This window comes from Thunnus thynnus, chromosome 10 (genome assembly GCF_963924715.1).
Source record: "Thunnus thynnus chromosome 10, fThuThy2.1, whole genome shotgun sequence".
Classification (NCBI taxonomy): domain Eukaryota; kingdom Metazoa; phylum Chordata; class Actinopteri; order Scombriformes; family Scombridae; genus Thunnus; species Thunnus thynnus.
Window position 1 is genome coordinate 6,599,403 of NC_089526.1, and position 20,665 is coordinate 6,620,067.

A 20,665-nucleotide genomic window follows, 5' to 3' on the forward strand; every position below is an offset into this window, starting at 1 on the left:
TTCTTACTACTCTGGATAATGGTTGACAGCAGCCACTGTCTAATTCTCCCCATTTTGCTGGTTGCACATCTATGATCTAATTCTACTCAGCATCATCATGAATCTGAAAGAAATTAGGCCGCTTTCAAATATCTGTCAGCTGGATGTCACGGCTGCTTTCAAAACGCCAAATGCACAAGTCTCCATTTCTTACCACTTTACTGTATATGAAGACAAAAGCTGCTAATACCTTTTCACGGACTGTAAGGATTTTCACACTTGAACATATGGAATATCAAGAATGCTCTTATCAAATTATAATAAATGTAACAAGGAGAGAAAAATACTTAAATAGTGCAACAGTTCATACACACGGTGCCTTGTGTATCAATTGTCAATATATCAGTTTCAGCTGAAACAACAATAATTTAAGTCATTTATAAGGCTGAAACTAATCAGCTGATTATTTTGTCAATGAATCAGTTAAGCGTTGACATCAGAAGAGTTGAGATCTCAAAGGTCTTCAACAAGTTCGTCTTTAAATTCAATTTACAATGATACAAAAGCAGCATTTAAAAAGCTTGAACCGGTGAGTGTTTGGTATTTTTTGTTTAATAAATGATCAACCGATTATAAAAATCGTTGTTGATTAAATTTGCTGCTGGTGTTGTACGTACGTTAAAATCATTTGCAAGCAAATATGTCAAACAGTCACTGGTTTCAGCTTCTAAGATGTAAGAATTTGCTGGTTTTATATCAGTGTAAATTGAATATCTTTGGATTATGAACTGTTGGTTGACCCTTTATAGAATACATGATGAATTAAATAATCCAGAGATTAAGTATTAATGGGAATAATAATGTGTTTCAGCCTTATATTGATCAGATTATAAGGGGAGGTTTAAGTCATCCCCTGTAGTTTCATATGCTATGATGTATCCTTTAAAACCTGCATGTTTCTAAGAGAATAGATGTGCACTGCAACGCCATTTTCATGACAAAATTTTAAGATTTAACAAATCAATTTACAAAAAATATCAGAAGCCCTTTCTTAATCTGATACATCTGAGCTGAGATCCAGTTAATAAAGTGTCTCTCCATTAACTACAGAGTATTTTTATTTGTTTAACTCTGCCAAATATCCAGTTTCTCAATCCTAGTGAGAGGTACGGTAGCTTTATCAAACCAGACACACAAGTATTGATGGAAAAGATGTGTTTGCTTTTCAAAATGACATGAGATATAAGAGGATTACATGGCTCATGAATATGGCTCATTTCTATCCTCTGATTTATCACCTTTTTTTTTTTTTTTTTTTTTACTATCAGAAATCCTCATCTCCATCCATAACAGGCTGCCACACAACACAAAAGCCAGATATTCTCACGTGTGAGTAGCTCAGATTTCATTTCAGTTAAGAAAAAAAAAAAAAGTTAAATGCGTGTTTGTCTAATCGCCTGTGTATACTGTATATCTGTGTGTGTGTGCGGTGTGTGCAGCCATGCTAACCCTCGGCAATTAGGCCCGTTCACGAGCAGCTGCACCTCAGAGGAAAAGAGCAACTGGTTGAAAAATCTATTTTTATGATACACAATGCTGTCAGTGTATATTTACTGAAACAGCAGCAGGGAGAGGTGATGATTACTGAACATCACCTTGTTAAAAACATCACAGAGCCGGGGTGATGCTGTTTATAGTAGACGATACAGAACTCACTGATACTTTTCTCCATGATTTACCCCTTCAAAGAGGCAGAGAAATTCACTAGTGTATTACATTTTACCACACCGCCTGCTTATATCTCAAAACATCAGGGCTTCGTAGTGAGTGTTAATTGTAAGTGTCAATACAAAAAGCTGCCTGCGTGATGAGTAGACAATATTCCCATGTCATAGTCTAAATATAAATTACAGTTTTCCTTTAATACAGACCAGCAGGCAAAACAATCAGGGGCCAGCTTGCACTGGAGCTGGGGCTTAGTTTGCCATTGATTTATCTCTTAAACAACCTCTCCTGGTGCTTCCACTGCTAAAGGTGAGACGCGCAGCCAGTGTTTGTGACAGAGATGGACTAGGTGCGGTGGCAAGAGAGAGAGGGATGATGCGGTTTTAAAAAATGCATCACCATTAAATCAAAGAGTAACCTTGAATGAGTTCAGCCTGGTGCCAGCTCAGTGACACGCTCTGCCCTCAGCGTTCGGTGCCACTGAGCATGCCAAACAGCGGGGAAAGAGAGAGAGAGAGAGAGAGAGAGAGAGAGAGCTGCAACGCTCTGATACAGGTTAGGGCCCGTAGTGCTGGGTAGCGGTCCAGCTCCACGCTGACCAAGGGCATTCACACTGACATTTTGTGCAAGTCGGAGCTCGACATGTTATAAGCAAACATACGGAGTCGGAGGGACGAAGATGTCCTTGCAAACTGCCTCGGAAAGGTTGACAAAAAATTTAAAACCCTTGTTAATCACTTGGACTTCATTGAAAACTGTGTGCCCAGGTGTTGCAAGGCCAGGAACACCTTCACAATGCTGCACAATGTGTAGATGTACAGCATCAACACCAGACTGACTCACAGTTACAGAGAGCGACCTCTCCAAGCTGTCAACACTCCTAACACCATCTCCTTGCTCGGACCAATCAAGAGAGCATTGACGCCATCATTACGAGAAGGCGGTGGGGATGGATGCCAAGAAAACAGGATGACATCACAGCGGACGCCAGAAGGAAAACGTAAGAGAGGAAAACCCAAAGAAACCTGACGTCGAACAGTGAAGAGAGAACTGAAAGCCCTGAAGCAAACCTGCGGTACCATCAGAAAGTTCGCCATAAACAGACAAGAGTGGAGATCCTTTGTTGCTGCCCTACATGCCAGCAGGCATAAAGGGCAGTAAGTAAGTAGAGATGATGCAGAGTTAGAGACCCTGCTACCTGATGTCAGACTAAAATCTGCTCTGACCTTTTCTCTTTGTCTCTCCCTTATTTCTGCTTATATGCCAAGAAAAGAAATGGAAAAAAATAGGTTTAAGTAAAGAAATGCTTCCATAATGAGAAAATACCAAATGTGAATATGGGATTACTTTTTTATTATTCTTGTATGCTGCAAGACAAACTCCCCAAGCTATTACATGGGTTTTAGCACAGCAGACTAACAAAGCATTAAAGGGTAGCCTAGAGGAAGAAAAATTAAACCCCACCGGTCCCTCAGCTACAGCAGCTGAACTTTACATATTACTTGTTCATGCAGATTACTAAATCAAGGAACTACACTTATTTACGCTTTTTAATAAGGCAGTAAAGCCTCAGAGGAAATACCTTATAGTGGCGACTGGTAGGAAGGCTGTGCAGCTGCTGAGTACCCATATTTTCAGTAAATAATGTCTTCTGGGCCGTTATAGTATACATAAAACAGGTACCAGACTGATGGAGTGTGCATGCATACATTAGAAATAAAAACACCTTGTAAGAAATCTGCCTCTCACATCACTCTTTGCTTGCCAATTAGATTGCTGGGCAGGAACTATCTGTGGTATATAACTTATTTTTTAAATCTAACTTCCTCCACTTCTCCCACATTCATTGAGACATGTCATCCATCTATCTCGGCCTCCGGCTGCAGTAGTTCCTCGACCATGAGTGGCTGCTGCAGCGGGGCTGTATTTCAGCATGTTGAAGTGCATGGAGAATTCCCATGAAGGGTAAGGGATTATGGATTTTGGCCTCTAAGCTGCCTGGATGCCCAGTGAGGATGTCTCTGAGCGTAGTAATCTTCAAACACCACGCAGAGTGATGAGTGGGCACTGAGGAGTTCTACTCAGGATCTAAATGTGTTCCAGCAAGTTACTGAGAGAGAGAGAGAGAGAGAGAGAGATAGGAGAGGAGAGATGAGAGAGGGAGGGGAGAGAGAAAACAGCATTTGGTGCAGAAACGGAAAGGATCGACTCAGTGGCTCCTTCAGGCAAGAGACACTTTTGATCCTGTGACCTGTTTTGAGCTACAGTCTGTGTCGAAAAACTCGCGCCGAGCAAGGGATCATATTGGCATATTGGAGTGGTGCAAATGTAAATGTCATGGTTCCCCATCACCACACATAACTGCGGATGGGAAAAAGTCAATTGAGCAATTTTTGGGGTCAGGTCGGGCACTCTTGAAGGGTTGCGAACCTTTATAATGAGGGCACGCTCAAGTCTGGTTTAGACTGCGTCCTAGAAAATTGGACTCGACGCGTCGGTCACTTTAAGGCGAACGGTTGACGACCGTAGAATATGAAAGACAACGCTTGTAAATACAAAAAGAAAATCTCACATAGCACAGCGCACGAGTTAGAGTAAGGAAATGTCAGACAAGATCAATAGAGAAGCATGTCCCTGATCAATATTAGGAAGGAATTCCTCTGACTCTGTCCTGATTGAATTAAACCCCCAACAGCATCACTTAATTTAGGGCCCTGATTGTTTTCCTGTCTTATTTAAGTGAACTCAAATTGCTGTGATACCATCGTGGACCTGAAGATAAGGCTGATAAGTGCAGGAGGAGCATCAGATGAGGTGAAGGACACCGGTCTTTATGGAGATTAGATCATCCTCCTCGAGAAACCCGTCTATCTGCTCGTATCAAAAGCCTGGAGATGATGTCAGAGGTCGGAGTTTGGAAGGGCGCCGAGGCACGTCGGAGAACTACCTTTTGGGAAATCAGAGCGTATTATGATACTAAACATGTGAAATAACCTACCAAACATAACATGCTTGTTTCCATATGGAATAGAGTATGAAAAACCAGCCGTATTGTGCAGAAAGTGACTTCAGGGGCTGCAAGGATCAAAGGGTTCAGCGCTCTCTTGGCGATAATCAAATTAAGTCTGCAAAGCTCTACATAAAAAATAAAAAAACCCACACATTTGCCCCCCCATATAAATCCATAATCTACTGTTTAAATGTACCTCAGTGTGCTGAATTAAATAAATAAATAATAATAATACAATTGTCTGAACTGCATGCTGCTCACACACTGTGTGCAGCACAAACACTGTCCAAGGCTACAAACAGGTACATCAATTTGGAGCATGACAGGAAATTCCCTTCAGGTGACAACAAAATGTACATGCTATTAGATCAGCTGCAGTATAGTGTGATGAAATAAATTGGAGCCAACAGATGAAAGCTCGAGGCCCCAAACAAGAGAGAGGAGACTATTAAGGTGCGCTGCCCTCCCTTTATGTTACACTGCCATCCTTTGGACGAGTACAGAACTAAACATTTGGTAGATGTTTTATGGTGGTCTGCACACAATTAGTAGACATTTAACACGATTTAATCTACGCCTGCAACCAACGATTACTTTCATTACAGATTAATCTGCGGTTTTACTTCCTCGGTTCATTGTTTGGTCGATAAAATGGCAGAAAATACTGAAAAATTTTCCGCAGGCGAAGGTCATGTCTTCAGAGATCTTGTTTTGTCCGATCAACAGTCCAAAGATATTCAGTTTACTATCATGTATGACGCTACAGGTCCTGATTGGACGTGCTGCTGAGGTCTGGTTCTGCTGGAGATTTCTGTCTCCAAGTTCTTGTTCATGGGAGGAATGTTGGGTTTCTGTAAATTAAAGAGTAAAATCTAGACCTGCTCTATGTCAAAAGAGCCCTGAGACGAGTTCTGTTGTGATTCGATGCTATATACATAAAAATAAACTTGATTTGACACAGAAAAGCATCAAATCATCACATTGGAGAAATTAAACCAGCTAATTTTTGACATTTTTGCTTAAAGAATTGATGAATCGACTAATCGTTGCAGCTCTAATTTAATGTTATACACATTCATAGCTGTCGTTTTATAACAAGAGAACATTTGACTTAGAAAATTGGTCTCCAATATGTATCGCATGTATATTTGTATTAAGCTTAGTTTTTATTCTTGAATACTTGAAATACCAGTGATTGACAGGAACTAAGTACATTTACTCTAACTGTGCTTAAAGGAGCAGTTCACAATTTTTAAAGTCTGTCTTATAACAATAATCATTACTCATTTCAACATTAATAGAAGTTTTGCTCACTTAAATCATTTCTCCTGTTCATGCCGACCATAATTAAGAGACTATTTTCAGTGTAAGTGAGGGGAAACCTTTGTTTCATGCATAATGTATTCAAAAGTTTACATGAAACTAATGAGGCTTCAGCAGTCTGAGGTAGTCAAATTAAGTGGATATCTTCCAAAGTTCCCCCCTTTTTAGTCCAAATTTTCTTTTAGTGTTTCCCTGTTGAGCTCCAGTGGAAGGATCATAACAAAAAGAGAGAATTTTATACTAAACAGACAGTAACTTTGGAAAATACCCACTTGATATCAGCTTCAGATAAACATCAGAATGAAAAACCTCCCATCTCAAGTACGATAGGAAGGAATCTTTTAATGACCAGTATGAGCAGGAGGATGATTACAGCAAGTATAACCCGACTATTGTTTTGAGACGGATTCAAACATTTATGAACTTTACCTTCACTACATTTCAGAGGGAAATATTGTACTTTACGGCATTTTTGAGAGCCATAGTTACTTGGTAGATTAGCAATTTTCAAATAGAATACACAATAAACTTGTAAAATATGACACACTGCTACAGATTAAACTACCTATGACTTTATAAAGTTGTTAAAATTAGCTCCATCTTGACCAGTTGCAACATTAAAACCCAACAACATATAATAATGTATACTTTATAGTACTTTTTTTGTACATTTTGCCATTAATATTTCCAGCAGAGTATTTTTCCATTGTGATATAACCACAATAGTAAATAAAGGATCTGAATACTTTTTTCCACCACCAGACAAAATGATGTTAACTCAATATTTTACTTATTGTTATTTCACTGTGATGTTTGAGCTTCACTGTGCAGAACGATGTTTGTGCAAAGCTCGATGCTAGAAGAGTTTAAGGTGTGTAACTACTAGCATGATTTGTGACATCACAACTAATTTGGAGCCAATCACGGTCCAGTATGTGACTTACACAAGTGTGACGTAGAAACATGAAGCCTCCAGTGCACAAACACTGAGAATGGACTTGAAGTGAAACAGGAGACATCTTGTGTCCAGAAGGAAAACCTTTGAAATGAAAAATATTTCCATAAACACAGATTTTGGATTTTTTAATGAGGGAGAAAGAGTAGATGTTGTTTTAAGGATTCTAGTGAAATAATTAAAAAAAACAACATATTAGACACAAATAATTATTCAAACACAAACACAGCACTGCCGTATGCATCTTGTGCGTGTTTACTCTTTGGTAGAGGAAGTATGACGCCATTGACAGGCGACCAAATGAAACGGTCCGTTACTTTGATTAAATTACAGATTTCTCTGGGTTTGAAAATTGTTGGAAACATTTGGGATAATCTAAGTACACAACTCAACAACATATATAACATAGGTCTAGTTGTTTTTAGACATTTTAATGTGGAATAATTACATATTATACCTTTAATGTCTCTTTATAATCAGTGATTTCTAGTCTGCAACCATCAAACCAGTTTACACAACGATACACAAACACCACCCTGTACGCACGAGTCAATTATATTGATTGTATTCAGTAACAGCCGTGTTTGCACGACACACACATTTGAACATCCTGTCTCGGGCCAATTAGAGGCGTGAGAGCGCACCCTGGATGACGTCAGCGGTGTTTGGTGCAGGCGGATCAGGAGCAGCTGTGTGGACGCACAGCGCTGCACAGCACAGCAGGGCCTGCAGCGGCGGCAGCAGACGATGGGAGGAATATAAGGAGGCTTTTATACATGCTATCAACACGGCGAGGTACGTCTGCAACAAGCTGCGTGTTTATTTTGATGTTTCTTTATTTATTTTTGTGATTTTATGAGTGAAATTCAGAGGGGGGAAGGGAGTGAGGGAAGGAAACGCTGCTTGGTTTCCGCACAGTGCGGTGAGTCAGGCAGGTGTGTTTGTTCTGGTGCGGTGCGGATGTATTGTAGTGATTTCTCTCTCTCTCAGGTTAATTGAAAATAAGTGAATATTTAGTCGCGGTTTATTTCTCCCTCGTGATGAAGGGGTCGTGAAGCGCGCGCGTCGTATCGCATCATCACATTGACAGGAGTCGTGACGCGAGATCTGTATGTAAAATCAGATTTATTCACGTCATCCTGCTGCTGATGGACAGCAGGTGATGCACTGCTGGATAACAGCTGATGATGGAGGTGTTTTCATTACATAAATCTGCTCAAAAGCTGGTTAATGTTTGATCCCAGCTGGGTGGGATGATAGAAATACAAAGAAACAAAGAGCTCTGTCACACCTTATTGTGACCTACAGCTGCAGAGATCAGTCATTACATCTAAATGTGCTCCACTCACACACAAGTTAGAGTCACTTCACCAACACCAGGGCCAAGAGATTTTAGTTTAATTGATCTATTGGAACTGCAAAGTTCCAATAGATCATATGTTTTACAAAATTGTTGCCTGAACTACTGAGTCCAAGCAAGCAGGGCAGGCCAATATATTGATATTATATCAATATCATGATATGAGACTAGATATTGTTAGATATAGGATATCGTAATATTGTGATATGGCATAAGTGTTGTCTTTTCCTGCTTTTAAAGGCTGAATTACAGTAAATTGATGTAATTTTCTGAACTTACCAGACTGTTGTAGCTCTTCTATTATTTGTCTTTACACACTTACTCATTATGTCCACATTACTGATGATTGCAATATGAATATCGAGGTATTTGGTCTAAAATATTGTGATATTTGATTTTGTCCATATGATCCAGACCTACAAGCAAATTTAATAACAAAAGTACAAAATGAATAATTTAAGTTTTTGTTTTTTACACTTCTGAAGAGTTTTATCTGATGTCATGATTATTATAATGAAACTGATTTACAGTCCAGAGAGTATTTTACAGTTTTACACATGTTTTGTTCTTGTGTTCTGTGTTGCAGCACATTCAATTTCAAATAAAGTAACGGATACTCAGCTTTAAATTGAACAGGTTTATGTCAGTATTGAAAGAAATGTGTGTGAGATATAACGCTTTTAACACATAGTGCCCAAAGTTTAGAGGTTCACACATAATCTGTCCAATTACGTTTCTATACTGATGTAAACCTACATGAGACTTTAAAGTAATATCCGTTATTTTATTTCAAATTGAAAGTGCTGAAACACAGAGCCTGAAGAACAAAACATGTGTAACTGTTCAAATACTTACAGTCTGGACTGTGAAGAGAACATAAACACAAACAGTAAAAATAGAATATTTAACCATAGAATTATAAATTAAAGTACGATAAGTCCCAGCTGTAACTTGCATTAAGGCTCCTCTGGGCTTTGAAAATAATTTAGTAAAATTTAAGAATCAGTTTGAGAAGTAACATGAATGACAGGATCAGTGAAATATGGTCTTATCTCTTTGTTCCAATTAAAACCCAATGCAACGCAATGAGCTGAGAGACGGGTAATACCTTCAAAAATCTGTTTGATTATTTTATATGTACTTTCTACATTTGCTGTATTGATATCAGAAATATATTCTTATTAATAAGAATTTTACTATTTTTTTTAAAATTTAACTGCAAAAGCTGCTCTTGAACTTGGGTGCTTTCCAGAAAGCGGCAAATAGTGACCTAAGATTTGCTTCCAGTGATGTTTGGTGAGTCACCTGGAGTCCCTCGTAACTGCAAACGTATCCAAATAGTTACATGTCTTTCAAAAACCTACAATTACAGGACATAACAAGAGAAAACTCCCAACCACACTTCAACGATGCAGTGAGCAGCAGGCAGAGTATTGCTCAAGCTTTAACTGACAGCTAAATGTGATCTAGTTGAAAACTGACAGCATACTTGTCGTATTCTGTAATGCATCTATTTACACACAGAGAGGATGTGTGGCTGTAACATACCGTATAAAATATGAGCTTTCTGCTGAATTTTGTGAGCAAAAATTTGTGAAAAAGTTACAAGAAATGACCACATACATCACAACATCAGTAAACCCGACGCATCTGTACTATAACATCATCTTCTCTCCTCGCAGGTCGTCTTGAAAAATGGAGGGAGGGAATTTGTGAGTATACCTCTTGACTTTCACATAAATCAATGAGCTCCTCCAAGACTGTAAACAGTGCATTAGAGAAGAGCAGCAGTCACAACATTGGTCCAACCTCTGTGTCATTGCAGCGGCTACTCCCGAGACTATCTGGACCGCTTCACCCAAAGCCAAGACTCATCTGTGGTGAACAAGTTCCAGCAGAAGTACTGGAAAACCAAGCAGACGCTCATCAAGGTCACCGGGAAGAAAGAGGACGAACATGTGGTGGCGTCGGACGCGGATCTGGACGGCAAACTGGAGGTGAGGAGGAGGAGGAGGAGGAGTATGAAACTGTTTGGTCTTGCAGTTTGACTTCAGTCACGTCACAGAAACATTAAGAAACACTGGAGTTACTTTCCCTCAGGTGGATTCTGCAGTGTCTGCACTGACTGAAATGGCTTTTTGATTCACTCGATGCCGGTATTTGCTCGAGGCTTTAAACTTGCATTAAGCTGCCTCTCCCAACCCCCATCATCTGTGTCTCCATCTCCGCAGTGAGATGAGTTTAATGGCTGAAATCAATACGATGGAAAAGCTTCATTAAAGATTGAACATTCGACTATAATTTAGTCCAGGTCCTGGATAAAGTTTGAGATGAAAGATTGAAAACTGAATATCTACAAACTGGATCAGAGCTTGTTTTTTTTAAAGCATCGATGTGACATTTCAACACTTCTATTTTTATCTCGTAAAGATTTCAGTGTTGCATCACATCCACTGTGTAAATATCACTTCTTGTAATCAATAAGATATGACAGCCTCAACAAGATATCCACGATCTGTCTTCTTGAAAATAATCTGAGCGTATTGAACCAGTGTGTTACACACAAGTCTTACTAAACTAAATGATCATCCGTTTCTTTGACTTTGTGGCTCCGCAGGTCTTTCACTCCATCCAGAGAACGTGCATGGAGCTGCTGAAGGTCATCGAGCAGTACCAGAGGAGGATCTGCCGTACGTTCAGATACACAGCAAAGCAAACAAAGTATTATGTGGAAAAAGGACTAAATTAGTAATGAAATCATGAACTGACAGAGTGAGCCAGTTACTCTGCTGCTGTTCAGTAAAGCTGCAACGATTAGTCGATTGACAGAAAATGAATTGGCAACTATTTTATGAATCAATTAAGCGTTTAGATAGAAAGATATTACTTTTTTGATCCCCAGGGGGAAATTCAATTTAAGCAAAAATGCCAAACATTCTCTGTTCCCAACATCTAAAATATGATGATTTTGTTGTTTTTCTTTGTCATATATGACAATAAATTGACTATGTTTATGTTTTGGACAGTTGAGAAAACAAGCAAATTGAAGGCAACACTTTGGGCTCGAAGCAACTGTGAATGACATTTTCACAAATTCGTAGCAATTTATAGACTAACCGATGCATTGAGAAAAGATTAATCAATAATGAAAATAATTGTTTCACAGCCCTACAGTTGGAACATTAATCCAACCAGCAGTCAGAGTTTTTCTATCTGCAGTTGCACAGAGGTGACCCTCTTATTCTGCTGATGATTACTGTCCTCTAACCCACCCAGCAACTCTCATCCTGAAGAAAAGAGACTCCAGACCTCGTCCAGGAGTTTGGTTTCAGACTTTGCGCGTAGAGAAGCAAGCTCAAGTTGCTCCATCTTCAGGTTTAACAGCGGCCAAACAGGAATACATTACACAAAGTTTCCTATAGAATAATTACATCATTACTTTATACATTATTTAGAGAGAATCTCTGGTAGCAAAACATTTTCTGGAACAAAGCCACAAAATTTCTAGTCTACACTTTTGGATACATAAAATGAAAACACTGTCACCACATGGACTGAATGAAGAGCTGAAGACTTGAGATGTTTAACTTATTATTTAGCTTCCATACAATTTGTTGGAAATTATACTGGAATTCAGTTGTTTTGTTTCTTGTCAGGATTGATTTGTTTTGTTTTAACCACTAGATGGTGCCATAATGTATAAAACAAACACAAGTAAAAACACAGGTGACACAAATGATGGCTTCATCACTGAATGATGTAATTATCCTACAGGATGCCTTGCGTGTTGTTTAAAAATGTCTAAAAACTTTTCACTTTTCCTGTTTGGCTCCTGATGAAGGTTTTGAAACGTTGGGCTTTGATTCAGCACAACACTGTTTGAATAAAGAAGAAGTTGATGAAACAAGCAAGTCTGTGTGCAAGCGAGCAGTTAAGAGTTGTAAGGATACAAGCACCAGCATAAATTTGATGAGGTTGAGGTGCTTCTTCATTTGATACCTTCTTCAAGTTAACCCACTTTGGAAAGTTAAGCTTCATTTTTGACTGACTTAAAATTGCAAATCAAGACGTCTGATTCAGCACCACTGTGTGCAGTTCTTTCCCAGGAGGAGAACGAGCTGGGTCGTTTCCTGCGCTCTCAGGGCTCACAGGATAAAACCAGGGCTGGAAAGATCATGCAGGCCACAGGGAAAGCACTCTGCTTCTCCTCCCAGCAGAGGTAAGCAACATGCAATACATCAGGGTATGTTTGACACATGTATCCTTATGACATGCCCAGAAAATTCACATTAAAATTACAGCCGCCCTAGACTACTTTTTTATGTAAAATGTGGATCAATCTTATCACCTCAAATCCCAAAAAGGATCAGAGAAGAGTGTCTTATTTGCCCAAATGTGATCAAGAATTTGATACGGAGATTTTAGGGATATTTCCACTAGTTGGAAAGAAATAATCACAATAACAGAGCAGAAGCCAAATTTAATAAACAGCTGAGTTACTCCGTGAAAAGACTGAGATCGTATTTGTTTGATATGTGAATCTTCGTCACAATCAGCTAACTAGAAACATTTGGCAAAGCAATCACAAATAAAGACGGATAATACTTAAATTAAACATTACATCATTATAATATTATATCAAGGCAATTGTGATACTCTTAGAATAAAGGCAAACAATGCTATTGTAAACAAATATGACTATTGCTGAGATTACTAGTAGTTTGTACTGTATGACATGCTGGTGATTTTGCTGTGCAAGTAATTTTCAAAAGCAAAACATTCACTACTTCCCTTTTGTTTAGGGGTTTTTAGGGTGTACTTACTGAAAAAAACTGGCAGAACTGATTCTTCTGAGGAACTTTGGTTGATTTCACTGTTTGCTTTTACAAGACACTTTCAAGATTTTGCCCTTCTGTCCTCTTTCTGTTATGTGAAGCAGTTTCCTTTCTGCCTTTAACATATTCATCAGACTGTAATCTGCAATATAAAGGCTGTGATTTCAAGTTTTCCCGTGTTAATTTACATCAACTTACTCCTTAATACCGAATTTAACACTACATTTTACAGATTGGCTCTGAGGAACCCTCTGTGCCGTCTGTACCAGGAGGTGGAAACGTTTCGCTATAGAGCTATCTCAGACACGTGGCTGACAGTAAATCGAATGGAACAATCCAGGACTGAATACCGTGGAGCCCTTCTGTGGATGAAGGATGTATCCCAGGAGCTGGATCCAGATACACATAAACAGATGGAGAAATTTCGCAAGGTTTGTCTGTCACACAGTACAACATGCAGAATGAAAAGCCAGACGAAATAAGCCTTATTCATAACAGACAGTTCAGTATGTCATACCAGAAAGCACAGAGGTAACTAATAACAATAATAATGGCTGGAATCCATTTAGTTTTACCTGTTTCAGGACATGATAGCGCACTGGGAAGCTTCAATGGAACTGAGCCATTGTTAATGTTATTAGTTGCTCCTGTGCTGCTCCTGCTATGACGAGTCGAAACGTCTGCTGTGAAAAAGGTCTTTAACACAATATATTTACAGTCTGTACAACATGTAACACCAGTTGTGCTTTTGTTAAATTGGTTTTTTCATGGCCAGAGCTACACAAAAACAGTAATAATGTCAGAAACCTGACAACAGAGTGTGTGGGAGAAAGGGAAAAAATAGTACGACTGCTCCAATTTCAAGTTATTTGCTGTAGGGCTGCAACATTGTTTTATCATTAATTAATCTTTCAATTATTTTTTTTTTCAATTAATTGTTTAGTCTAAAAAATATCAGAAAATAATGGAAAATGTCCATCACAAGTTCTCAGAACCCAGAATGATGTCTTCACATGTCTCGTTTGTCTGATCACCAGCCTAAAACCCAAATTATAATATTTATAATTATATAAAAGAAAAGCAGCAAATCCTCAGTTTGGAGAAAACGGAACCAGAATGGCTGAAACGATTAATCGATTATCAAAATAGTTGGCGATTCATTTATTTCAATCTACTAATTGATTTATTGACACATTGTTTTCACCCTAATTTGCTCCGATACCTTAAGACAACACAAACAGGATAAAGTAGGAAAAACAGCTGCACAAAACTGTCACTAGAGGGCAGAAGACACCATGGTGGTGCATGGGTTCACACTACAATAGAAGCCAACAAACTGTTTCTGCTTACACTTGAGTTACTTAAACTTGCACAAGCACAAACTTGAACCACACTGTTTGTGTTTTCATTGTTGGAACCTGTATGATACATAATACCGCTCCGCTTATCTGCAGTTGGGACTTTTTCCTATCTATCATATCTCAGGTTCAGGCCCAGGTGCGCACTACCAAAACAAGCTTCGACAAACTGAAGAACGACGTCTGCCAGAAGGTTGACCTGCTGGGAGCCAGTCGCTGCAACCTCCTGTCTCACGTTTTAACCACATACCAGGTATACCACAAATCCCAGTTGTTAGCATACACTCCATTGATCCTAAATGGGGTGTTTTCAATGGCTCTACCACATGCGGTCGAGCCAGGAAGGAAGATAAACACGAAGGGAACAAAAGTAATGCAAAACACTGCAAAGAGGTTTAACTATCACACTATATGAGGAGACACTGCTCACTAGACATGAATAATAAATGAACTGATTTTCAAACTGATTAATTACTACTTTCACCAAACTGCGTGACCTTTACAGTCGTTTTTCTATGTTCCAGACGACACTTTTGCACTTCTGGGAGAAGACATCCCACACTATGGCAGCCATTCACGAGAGCTTCAAGGGCTGTCAGCATTATGAGTTCTCTACACTTAAGGTCAGAGAGCATCTTGACCTCCGCGGATCACATCTGAGTTCTGAAACCAGAGAAATGGCTCTAAAAACTATAACTAAAAACTTTGATTATTCCATCAGACATTACAAGACCCCATGGACAAGCTCGCTAAGAAGAAGGGGAAGAAGAAAATTAAAGCAGAGAAAAAAGATGGGAAGAAAGCCGAGACAACAGATGACCAGTGAGTTAAAAAATAAATAAAATTCATATCTCGTGCTGATCTTTATTCATGCAGGTAGACTAAACACCAACATTGAAAACTGAGAATATGTTTATAAACACTGAACCAGTCTATCCTGAACGTAAACACGGTATTCTACACCTGTTGCTTCATGTACGTGCAAAAACGTTATGATCTCATCTCCTCTTTGTCATTTTTATAGACTCATCTCACTAGCAAATGAAAACTCCAGCGATAAGACCACAGAAGGTAAAAGATAATATGCAACAGCAATCATGCGACAAATGATTCACTTTCCATTACTGAATAATCTGATTACTTTCTTGAATAGTCTGACGGTAAGAAATGTTCCCAGAGTCCAAAATGACATCTTAAGTCCAAAATATTCAGTTTATTACCAACAAAACAAGCAGAGATTCACATTTAAGCCATTTTTGCTTAAAAAGTGACTTAAATACTGCTGATGTGTGACCATTCTCTGCACAAAGACATCAACATAAGTGACCAAATCATCAGCATCATTAGCATATTCAGGATACTGTATTGTTATTATATAATTATGCATTAATGCCTTAGTTCTCTGATTGCAAACTCTCTTCCTGGTCATTCTAGGAAGTGAAGACCCTCTCTCTGCCTATCCAGAGTTGGAGGGCGAGGAGAAGGACAGCATGGCCTTACTGAACGAGATCCTGGGCGGTATGTCTGTGGACGAGGGCGACTTCTCTCGGGAGTGGACCGAAGTGTTCGGAGAGGCCGAGGAAGGAACGAGCTCAGCGTCTACCGGACCGACGGAGGCCCAGCAAAAGGAAAACTCCTTCTTTCTGCCATCTCAGCTACTGGACCAGAGCTTGAATAATCTGCAGTCTTCCCTCTCAGGTCAGCACATTATTAGTCTGTGTCTACGCAAAGGTGTTTGTGTAAACCAGAAAAAATGTCCAAAAAGCTCTTTTAAAACTGTGAAAAAGTTTTTTTGCATGATCACAATGAGACCACTTGAGTTTTCCACCATTAGAGAAAAACTTCTCTCCTAGCTAACACTCTGCAAAACCATCAAAATTAGCCATTATCCTAATTTAACTGACTACTTTTAGTGAAATAAATGTGCCTGAAAACTAAATAAGTTACATTGTCTTTCTATGAATGGATGCTTTATAACAAATGCAACAACAACAAAAAAAAAAACCTTCTGAAATGAGCTGCTTTTTCCCCCTTTGTAAGCTAACTATTTCCACACACATGGAGAAAAGTGCCTTTTTAAAATGATTTATCAAACCCACGTCTGTCAAAGTAATAGAAGGAGGCTGTTATAACATGGCAATTAGATTTGCTTACCCGTACGTACTATAATTGCCAGATACTTTCCATTTTATCCAGGCACTGGGCACTGGCTGCTAGCACCTCGTCTGGTTTTGCTGATTTGGTTTTGTCTATTTCCAGCTTGAAGGGCTCTGAGTATAAAGCCATTATAAAGCTACAGTATAAGAGAAGGAACACCCCCCCACTGTATGTATGTGTGTATTTTATGTGTTGAAATCAGTTGGCAAAGTTAAAAGTACTAATAAATTGAAGAAATATCTGAGGGATTATAGCTCAGCTGCTCAGAATTTAGTTAATTAGCTTGTGATGTGGAATGAGTGTGACAGTAAACTAAAACTCCTGCATGAACTTATATTCATGTGAGTGATAATCAAAAGGGAAAGTGCTAGAGAGAGAATTAAGTCTACTTTACATAAACATATAGTCTATGGGATCAGAAGCAGGTAACATGATGATGAGTTTTGAAGGGGCAGCTGAGAGTCCACTTTGGCCAGATCAATCTCTTCCTTTTAAAAAAGCTGTTTAAATATATTTAAGCTGCTTGATATTTTCCATATTTATTTGGTATTACGGGGCCACAGAGCTGAAACAATTACATGTTGTTGCAGGAACTGTCAACAATCAGAACTGTGTGAATGCACAGGACTAAATATCAAACACATTTTAAGCGTTGAATGAGCACAAAGCTAATTTATGCTGTCGTCAGTGTGTGGGTGCAGGTAGGAGAGCGTGCAGAGAGACTTTTACTGTAAGTGCAAAATAACTTGATGAAACGCAAGGAAAAATCTGAAGTGCAAGCACAAATCTATCTTCACAAATCAATCTCTGCACCCTCGAAACTTTGCTGTGCACTCAGAGTCATCTTGTGCTTACTAAATACGTTACCATACATCAAACGGTGAAAACGCAGAACGTCACAGACTCTCAGGAGCTGCTCACAAAACAAAGTCACCGAGCAGGAGTAAACTTGTTCCGTGAGCTCGAGGAGGATCGCTGTGACAGCGGGAGCAACTCTTCTCAGACTCTGGCGATACAGCAGGCAAGCGTGATCAAAGACGTCACTCGTGCGAGAAGCTGCACCACATCAGAAAAAGTTTATCACCGACATGATACCACCCGTACCTTTTTTAAACAAAGGAGTTGTAATAGATAAGTCCTGAGAGAAAAGAAAAACTGGTTCAGACAGAGTGTCAAAAAACATGACAGAACTTATGACTACACAGAGCAAACAGCCAAATACTAAATGGCGAGAGACCAAGAATGTGAAACAAAACAATAACACAATCTTTAAAGGAAGAAATTCTTCAAATCCTGATGAGGCAAACACACTCAGATGCATCCGATAAGACAAGAAGCTGCAGTCACAATCAATAAATTACATTTATAAAAGCTTTTTTTTTTTAACCCTAACAGTTCAAGCAGGTTTAATAAAGGTAACACTAGGAGATGCTGGAGCTGAAATAACATCTAGAGGCTTCAAAAGACTATCCGGCCGTCCTGTTTGACTCATTTGTTTGTATTTGGGAATATGAATTGTTTGTTACCAAATACAATATAAACGGCTCATTCCACCGTCCTCCCCGGTGGTATTCAGTGTTGTACATATTGTGTTTTTCTGGATACACAAAGGATGGAAAGCAAAATAAATTTCCCCTGAAACAAGACCTCAGCATCGCAATTGTAACTTTTGGCCTGTATTAAATAAACCACTAATAATGTCAGATGCGATTTCGCCGTGATAAATGTTTTGATTATTGGTGTTTGTGTGTCTGTTACGCAAGATCTGACCGCATCAGCTGTGTGTGTGAGAGAGAGAGAGAGAGAGAGAGAGAGAGAGAGAAAGAGAGAAAGAGCCATGATTTATTTGTTGGATTAGCTTTGGCACATTAATTGTCCCCCGTTGATTCATCTAAATCTGCGTCTCCATTTCAGATTGGGCCGGGATCATTCCACAGCCCGTCGCTCCGACAACAGAGCACTCATCTGGAGCCAATCAGAACCCTCCTAAGCCAGCAGTGAAAGGTAGGACGAGGCCAAATGAGTAAAACATATGAAAAGATTTGAAAGAAAAGACTTGACTCATTCAAGGACAACTGAAACCTGTGTTTATGGGAACTTAAAATAACTTGTGGGTTGTTTTCCATTCATGATTATTGGCTCTAGTCCAGGTACAGTCTACTTACAGCACAAACGGAGGTGTTTGCTTTTTTCCCTCTGTGGCTTTAGTAGTGACGTTTACCCTTCAAACTCATTTCACAGAGACGACGGGGACGTCCAAAGATCTCTCGGCGTGGTTCAACCTGTTTGCTGACTTGGACCCTCTCTCCAATCCAGATGCGGTCGGCAAAACTGACACAGAGCACGAACTTCACAACGCATAGTTCTTCCTCAGCGTCATGGTGATGTCTCTTTTTTTTTTTTTTTTTTTTTTTAAAAAGGGTTACCTTTTTATTAGTGGGTACACAAGCATATTGCTGCTACTGTGAGGAAAAATTTGGTCACACACAAATACACACATAATGTCTTATCTTTCAGTTAGATGTAGAGCTGAATAATAAGACATTTAATTGATTTATGGAGCCACATTTTGATTTTTCAAGCTAAAAAGCCAAATATTTGTTATCATATGTAAGGGATTACTGCTTTTCTTTGTCATACATGCTTATATCTTTGGGTTTGACTTACTTTTTTTTTATCAAAAATATGTCTTTTCTGACATTTTTGCCTTTTTATTTGACAGTTTTGGAAGTATCAGAGAGAAAGGAAACAGTGTTCTGGCTTAAAACAAAAGTTCCACAGCCGGATTCAAAGTGCAGACGTTACAGTAATGTGGTTTGCATCTTAACCAGCAGACTGTTTTCACTTAATCTCTAAACAACTAATGGAGGAAATAATTGTCAGATTAATGGATAATGACAATAGTTATTTGCAACCTTTACTGGATCTTTTTCTTGTTATAACAAGACACTATTAAGAAACATTTTCTTAATATAACAAGATAAACTAAAATGTTGTTATAACAAGAAAAGTTTGTTCCGAGTAGAAACAGATGGCACGTTGAAATAATAGAATATGATATCATGACTATGTTACTATAATGAGATAAATACATCCTTATAACAAGAAACTGATGTCATTTTTTCCCTCACGGTGGCAACAATACACTGCTGTAAGTGTCCTACTAACAACCGTCAGCTCCGTTGTCCTTTCCATTGCGAAAGAAAACCATTTACAGGACGATGGTATTAAAGCCTTTTGGCCGTTTGACTGGGTTAAACATGTCATGTTTAGCGTGGATACCTCCAGTACGAGTTCGGAACAATAAAGCCTTTGACATCAGCTGCCTTGGAAATCTGTAGACTCTAGTAGCATCCGTACTTTTATTTCTGATTGCAAACAGGCGAAAACTAGTTTCTGGGATACAAAGAAAGAAAGCAAATGTGCAACAGTTGATGTGTTTACAGTGTAGTGTGACACACTGAGGGAAGGAAAGTTAATACATTTTTAAAATAATAATATTTTTCTGCCATCAATCTACCCTCAAATCACGTTAACTCATCAGATTAAATCCAACTACTTCACACATTTGAAAGGGTGAACTAGAAGTTGTTTCTTCAGGCAGGAAAATTTCCCTTTTTTAAGATTTCTGCTTTTTAAATTTGTTTATTGTATTTGTGATCCCATTTTAAATATATTTCACAAATATGATCTTTTAAATTTGTGGGTAAAAACACACACATCACTTATTCATTACTGCATGTTGCATGCCTTATTTTTATGTTATGTAGTAAAAGTGCGATTTGAATGAACAATATGTTTATATTAATGTTTTTTTTTAAAGATTTGGATATGTATTTATTTGGCATTCACAGTTATTGGCTTTCATGGGAGATATATGCAGTTTTCAGTGTACTGTTTTCAGAGCCAAACTAACTGGAAAGTTTGAAAAATACAATCATGTTTTACTGATTTCGACTACGA

General features: G+C 38.7%; 1 protein-coding gene across 1 annotated transcript; it reads left to right on the forward strand.

Moving 5' to 3' along the window:
- Positions 1-7,625: 7,625 nt before the first annotated feature.
- ica1 (islet cell autoantigen 1) lies at positions 7,626-20,023 on the forward strand. Its single transcript, XM_067600648.1, has 13 exons — positions 7,626-7,787; positions 10,035-10,064; positions 10,178-10,349; positions 10,970-11,042; positions 12,448-12,571; positions 13,420-13,618; positions 14,673-14,798; positions 15,070-15,168; positions 15,267-15,367; positions 15,570-15,616; positions 15,980-16,243; positions 18,617-18,706; positions 18,944-20,023. Exons 2-13 carry the CDS (start codon positions 10,048-10,050, stop codon positions 19,063-19,065), a joined length of 1,434 nt encoding a protein of 477 aa, XP_067456749.1. The 5' UTR covers positions 7,626-7,787; positions 10,035-10,047; the 3' UTR covers positions 19,066-20,023.
- Positions 20,024-20,665: the final 642 nt, after the last annotated feature.

Bases quoted from the DNA above. Each gene is read 5' to 3' on its own strand.
- ica1 (XM_067600648.1), top strand. The intron at 13,619-14,672 runs GTTTGTCTGTCA...ATCATATCTCAG, and splicing joins AGATGGAGAAATTTCGCAAG to GTTCAGGCCCAGGTGCGCAC. The intron at 14,799-15,069 runs GTATACCACAAA...TCTATGTTCCAG, and splicing joins ACGTTTTAACCACATACCAG to ACGACACTTTTGCACTTCTG.